General features: G+C 37.9%; 1 protein-coding gene across 1 annotated transcript; it reads left to right on the top strand.

The window, feature by feature from the left end:
• Positions 1 to 3185: 3185 nt before the first annotated feature.
• On the top strand, positions 3186 to 7006 carry LOC146930970 (uncharacterized). The gene is made up of 3 exons (XM_085707623.1): positions 3186 to 4228; positions 4421 to 5460; positions 6990 to 7006. The coding sequence occupies exons 1-3, from the start codon at positions 3186 to 3188 to the stop codon at positions 7004 to 7006; spliced, it is 2100 nt and encodes a 699-aa protein (XP_085563749.1).
• Positions 7007 to 7409: the final 403 nt, after the last annotated feature.

Here is a 7409-nt window from a genome sequence, read left to right on the forward strand (position 1 = left end):
TCTTCATTAGCCATGTCTACTTCTGGTTCACTCCTCGGAGATGAATGTGCAGAAGAATGTGAAGAATCACCTAGTGATATAGTATGCACCGAACCTGACGGAGAAGGAATAAAAAGTAAAGATTCCGGCTGAGCCAGCCTGGCTAATCTCCTAGCTTCCTTTGCTTGCTTTCTAAGTAACCTAGCAGTTTTCTCAATCTCTGGATCAAATTGTAGGTCTTCGTGAGCAACGGTACCTCGCATAAACAAAGTTCACCAAGACTATACCAAGTGGTTAACATAAAAAATAATGAATGATATATGTGTATAAGTATATGCATGAAAGAATTTTGTGCAAAATTGACTTAACATGACAAAATTGTTTCCATACTTATAATAAAATTTCCGTTACTCCCCGGCAACGGCGCCATTTTGATGTAAGATTTTTCCTACATGTCATATAACTATGTACACGTGAGTATATATAGGATCGTTTCCACAGGGAGTTACGTTATTCATAAGCATTTTCACAATCGTTCAAGTTAAGGGTTTGGATATAATTTGTTTGTTTGTAACACTATATCCATATTTGACACTAAAGTAAAAACGAGAGGGGATCGAACTATTTCGCTTGCGGTATAAGATAACGAGCAAGCATAACAGCAGCAATCTCTCGATCGATTAACAGACTCTAGCTTTATAACCAATATTATTACAATCATTTCTACAATATCCTTCGTGTCCAAAGCGATATCGTTATTTCCAAGTTAGCGTTTAAACATTCGTGTCCAAATTCCTTAAACGATAACAAAGTCGATCGGATAACTTAATCGACCGTGTCCAGCCTGATTAAGTATCCGAAAGCATTAAAATCTTGATTAAAAGTAATTATCAAAGGTTTACAAACTTGTCAAGAGTGATATAACATAAGATAGATTGTTATTCTAGTTCTAGATTCAAGAGTTTGTGTCCAAATCATCTTGAATCTCTTTGAAAGCATTAAAAGCAAGAATAACAACAATATTGAATCATTAAGCTAGAACCTTATATATTAAAAGATCAAAAGATTACATAATAGCTTGATAGTTACCTCAATACTACAAAGAAGGTGATAGTTACACATAGACATGTAAACTAATGCAAGGAATGAAGGAAAGATGAAGATTCCATGCCAAGATCCTTGATGTCTCAATGAATCTAGGGTTGAATCTACTCCTTAATCACTTGCTTTGTGTTTCTCTCTATGAAATAGCTCTAACCTCTCTCTAGAAATGTATAAAATGTTTCAATGGAATAGTGAAAAATGTTAGAGAGAGGGAATAATGCTATTTAAATGGGCCTGCATTTTTGCACCTGCGCTAATAGCGCAACTCACGCTAATAGCGTGGTAAGGCGGCCTATAATCTGGCCAATAGGAGTGTGCCACGTTGGTCCTGCCCTGATGCTACGCTCCAGCCACGCCATTAGCGTAGCTCTCTGGAGTATTTACGCTAATAGCGTAGATTACGCCAATAGCGTAGTTCTTCATGGTCTGCTACGCTCCAGGTACGCATATGGCGTAGCTCTCTGGACAATGTACGCTAATAGCGCAGTATACGCTAATAGCGTAGCCTTCAAGAGTGCTCCAGATCCTACGTCCCAGGTACGCTAATGGCGTATCTCTCCGACCTTGGCCATTTCTTCATCACGCTAATAGCGTAGGACACGCTAATAGCGTGGGACCTTGAACTTTGACGTTTCTTGCTCCTTGCTTGTATTTTCCTGCACAAAAAGGGTAGAATAAGGCTCAAAAGCATAAATGACATATTTACACAATAATTGGAGTTTTCCATAGAGAATCTTGCAAAACAAGTCACTAAAATGCCTAAACTCCTATATGAAATATATCACTTTTAAACACTTATCAACCACTCCCCTTCGTCCCCACAAAATCCAGAAAATTCAAATTCCCTCCCCAAACCTGTCTTTCATCCAGCAACTACCTTATGGGGAAGGTACCAGTTCTCAATATCAATCTTCAAATCAGGATTGTTTCTATCAATCTCCAAACCAGGAAAGCACCTACACTGCACAAGAGAACAACAATCAGTTTCAAGAAGACAACACAACAGAAGATCAAAGCAATGACCCTTTCTTCTACTATCAAGATGAAGACATTCAAGAAAGCATTAATCAATGTAAAAACAGTATTTTGGGTAAGATTCTTGCAGAAAAACCTATATCCATACAGATCCTCTACAACACTCTCTCTGGCATATGGTGTAATCCAAAGGGTTTCAATATCAGTGAATTACATGGGAAGCTCCTGCAAATCAAGATGGATAATGAAGAAGATCTGCAAAGAATACTAAAGGGCAGCCCCTGGATAATCAGGAACTGCTGGCTGCTACTATATGGATGGAACCGTAATATGGATATTGGCAATTTGGATTTCAATCATGTATCTCTGTGGATACAATTCTGGGGCCTCCCACTCCATTGCAAGTCTCTCATTATGGGCAAGGAGATGGGGGCGCAATTGGGAACTATTTTAGATGTGGGCATTTATGAATTTCCTGACAATGCCAGAATTGTCAAAATAAAGCTTGATTTTGATATTTCTCATCCAATCAGGGCTGGAATGTATATAGGTAATGATGAGGATGGTATCAACTGGGTTGACTTTAGATATGAGAATTTACCCATGTTTTGCTTTGGATGTGGCCTCATTGGGCACAATCAGGAGAACTGCAAATTTCCACCTATAAAATTGGAAGGAGACACAAATCCTAGGGGAGCTTGGCTTATATCCAAAAACTATGGGCGCAGAATAATAGAGAGAAAGGAAAAAACATTCTGCAGCAATGCTTTGAAATCTCTTAGTGGTGGACAGTTCAGTCCCATACCCAAAGGACTGATTGATAAAATGGCTGATATGAAGTTAAAGAGACAAGGCAACCCAGCTAAAGGTCAAGTATTTCATCTGAAGTCCCCCCAAACAAATCAATCTCAGATAGCAGAAATCTACTCACCAAATCTCCAAGTGGCTCTACAGTACAAGCAGGGAGTTATGGAAGCTTCTAACCTTCAACAAATTAACAAAACAAAGTCTCATACTGCTGGCAAAAGGAAACCAGGTATTACAGAAGCTAAGGAAATTGAATCTGCAACTTACCCAACAAAAGACTCTGAAATGGCAGGCCTTAACTGTAAGGCCAGCCAGCCTCAATGAAGCTCCTATCTTGGAACTGCAGGGGGCATGGCAATCCCTCTGCAGTTAGAGCCTTGAAGAGGCTCCTCAAAACCCAAGCTCCTGATGTTGTGTTTCTAATGGAAACAAGGCTTAAGGCCTCTGATAAGAAAGTTAAGTCTAGCTTAACTACCTTTTCCCTTACAAACTCTTTTATTGTGGATTGTAATTTTGTGAATAGGCACAGATCTGGTGGCCTTGCTATTTTGTGGACAAATGATGTAACTCTTGATATTTTACAGTTTAATAAAAATCATATTGATATGTACATTACCTCTAGTAATTTGAATACATCTTGGTACGCTACTGGTATGTATGGTCACCCATACCATTCCCAAAAACATCTTACTTGCTCTACCATTTATAACCTCTATCAAAACAGGACAGAAGCCAAGTGGCTCATATTTGGAGATTTTAATCTCATTCTTAAGAGTAATGAGAAGTTAGGTGGGAATGGTATTGATTACCATCACACTAACATGTTCAATCAAACTCTTAATAACTGTAATCTTACTGATTTAGGGTATAAAGGTGATCAATTCACATGGGCTAACAATCAACTTGACAATGATCACATTAAAGAGAGACTAGACAGATTTTGTGCCAATTCTAACTGGATTACTTTTTTTCCTAGATATTGCAACTATCATCTACTCAGATACACATCAGATCACAACCCTATATTACTTGAGTTTTTCTCAAATGAGGAACTTGGTAATACCAGTCAGAAAAGGAAAATTCAGAGGTTTGAACATATATGGGCTCAGGATCAAGATAGCATACAAATTGTTCGAACATCCTGGCAGTTTACATATGGTGATATCATAAAGAAACTCCAACACACTATGGATCATTTGGCTACCTGGGGGAAGTCTAAGTTTGGTGATATTCCCAATAAGATTAAAGTCCTTCAAGCCAATTTAGACTCCCTAAAAAACACTACCCCTACTCAAAGCATTATGGCTCAAATTAAGGACATTGAGGCTTCTCTGGATGATTTACTCCATCAAGAGGAAATTTGGTGGTCTTAGAGAGCAAAGGCCCATTGGCTCAAACATGGAGATCTTAACACAAAGTATTTCCACCACAAGGCAAATCAAAGAAAAAGGAAGAATACTATTTACTCTATTCAAGATTCATCTGGCACCACTTGGCAGGATAGTGACAAGATTAATTCTATTTTTAATACTCATTTTCAAAACATTTTTAACAGCAGTAGTAATCTCTACAATCATGATATTTTCAAGGTGGTTCAAAATAGAATTTCCCCAAATGATTACACCACTCTGAGTGCCACTTATTCTAAAGAAGAAGTACTTGAAGCAATCAAAAACCTGAAGGCTAACTCAGCCCCAGGGCCTGATGGCTTTTCAGCTTTATTTTACCAAAATTATTGGAAGATCATTGGGAAAGACATTTTGGACTATGTACTTAATATTCTTAACTCTGATAGTTCTGTGCATGATATTAATCACACCTTTATTAGTCTTATTCCTAAAAATAATTCTCCCATCCAACCCTCTGATTTCAGACCTATTAGTCTTTGTAATGTCATTTTAAAGATTATTACCAAAACCTTGGTTAATAGAATCAAACTAATTTTACCCCACATTATTCATGATTACCAAAGTGCTTTTATTCCTGGAAGATTAATCACTGACAACTCTTTGCTGGTTTTTGAAGCCTTACAATATATCAGAAAACCCAGGAAGAAAAACAATGGTTATGTGGGCATAAAATTAGACATTGCTAAAGCCTATGATAGTTTAGAGTGGAATTTTATTGAGCACACTCTAAAATCTATGGGTTTTCCTAATAATCTTATCAAAAATATATTACAATGCATTAGTACTGTCACTTTTTCTATTCTTATTAATGGTCAACCCACTGATTCTTTTCAACCTAAGAGAGGAATCAGGCAAGGAGATCCTTTATCTCCGTATATTTTTATTATTTGTGCTGAAGTACTTTCTGGGCTTATTGAAAAAAGTCAGCTTGATGGTCATCTGCATGGTGTTTCTATAGCTACTAATGCTCCCACTCTCACTCACCTACTTTATGCTGATGATAGCATCCTTTTTTGTAGTGCTAAGCCTAAAGAGGCTGAAGTGATTATGAAGATACTTCAGATATACCAAGAGGCATCTGGTCAGAAAGTTAACATGGATAAATCTGAAATGTTTTTCAGTCCAAACATTTCTATGGATCACAAGAAGGCTTTCCAAAACAAGTTACCTATCAAAAAGGAGGCAGGTATACACGAAGTCTCTAACTATGACCACCTTGCTTCTAAAATTGATACACTAACTGAAAAACTTGAAAAACTCAATGTTTGTGCTATCAATTATGCTTCTACTCCTTCTTGTGAAATATGTGGTATAACTGGTCATGCTGGTGTTGATTGCCAACTAGGTAGTGCTATTAACGGTGTTGAGCAAATGAATTATGCTCAATACAACCAAGGGATGAGACAAAATCAAAATTTTTATAAAAACCAAAATCCCTATGGACAAGTAGCACCACCCGGTTATGCAAACAACCAAAGATTCGCTCAGAAATTCAATTTGGAGATTTTGTTGGAAAATTCTATTGCCAACCAAAACAAACAACTTCAAGAACTTAAAAACCAAACTGGATTTCTGAATGATTCTCTTTCCAAGCTCAATACCAAGGTTGATTCTATTGCTACTCACTCTAAAATGCTTGAAACGCAAATCGCCCAAATAGCCCAACAAGTGGCTACCTCTTCCCAAACACCGGGAGTCTTTCCTGGTCAAACCGAAACCAATCCCAAAGCCCAAGTTAATGTCATATCTTTTGGGGGTAGTAAGTTAGGCGAAACTTTTGCTAAGGTTAAAAACATTGGGAAAGGAAATGTCAAGCCCTTAGGTGATAAAGTTGTGATAGAAGAAGCAAAACCACTTGAAGAAAACAAAACTCCATCCCCCTTAAATCCTGATAAGCTTAAACTAGAGGGTAAGTTTGAAAAATTTGTTAACATACTTAGGAAGATTTGCATTAAACTTCCCTTTGCTGAAGCTTTGTCTAGGATGCCTCTATATGCCAAGTTTTTAAAGGAAATTTTTTCAAAGAAAAGGGCTATAGAGCATAATGAGACAATATCCTTGGCTAAGGAAACTAGTGCAATCATCCAAGAAGCACCCCCTAAGCTTAGAGATCCAGGTAGCTTTGCCATACCATGTGAAATTGCGAATGAAACCATAAACAAAGCCTTATGTGACTTAGGAGCTAGTGTTAGTTTGCTGCCTTTGTCTCTTCTTAAAAGGATAGGGATAGGAGAGTTGAAACCTACTGAAATGGAATTAAAGCTAGCTGACCGTTCTACCATGAAACTTGTAGGATTTGTCGAGGACATACCTGTTAAGATAGAAGGGATATACATCCCCACTGATTTTGTAGTCGTTGACATTGAAGAGGACGATGACGTCCCTATAATCCTAGGTAGACCTTTCCTCGCAACTACAGGAGCTCTCATTGATGTTAAACTTGGTAGGATAGTCTTTCAAGTGAGTGATCAAATGGTAGGATACGAGTTGGAAAATGTTATGAAGGGTCCCGCTCTTTACTCTTGTTGCATGCTTAACGATCATGTTGTGAAAGAACGTTTTATAGCGTCATCTACACAATATGATATCTTTGATCCATTCTAAGGACTCTTTCTAACCGTCAAGCTAATGACATTAAAAGAGCGCTTCGTGGGAGGCAACCCACGCATTTTACTGCTTTTGTTTTGTTTTTCTTTGTTTTAAGATGTTTTGTAGGTAATTATCCAAGTTGATTCGAAAAAATGGAAAAATTTTGAAGCCCCAGGACCAGAAAGGTGGCACGGCCCGTGCTAGGTATGGCACGGCCGTGCCAAGTTTTTAAAAGAAAAATTGAAGCTTGAAGTCAGGAAGATGGCACGGCCCGTGCCAAGGGTGGCACGGCCGTGCCCGTGTTCTTGTTGCCTATATACACAATTTTTTTCTTTCTTCTTCCTCATTCACAAACAACAACCCTCTTTCATCTTTCAAACTTCTCTCTAAACCTCCATAACCTTCAAACCTTCAAACCCTCATATCTCCCTCAATTCTTAACCAAATCACTCAATTCTTTCACCAATCAACAACAAACTTCATCCAAAACAAAGACCACCAATCAAAAACATCCTTCATCCATTCAAACCCATAATTCACCAAAAC

The sequence above is a fragment of the Medicago sativa genome, chromosome 4, assembly GCF_051527215.1.
Source record: "Medicago sativa cultivar Bolivia chromosome 4, Bolivia_mono, whole genome shotgun sequence".
Taxonomy (NCBI): domain Eukaryota; kingdom Viridiplantae; phylum Streptophyta; class Magnoliopsida; order Fabales; family Fabaceae; genus Medicago; species Medicago sativa.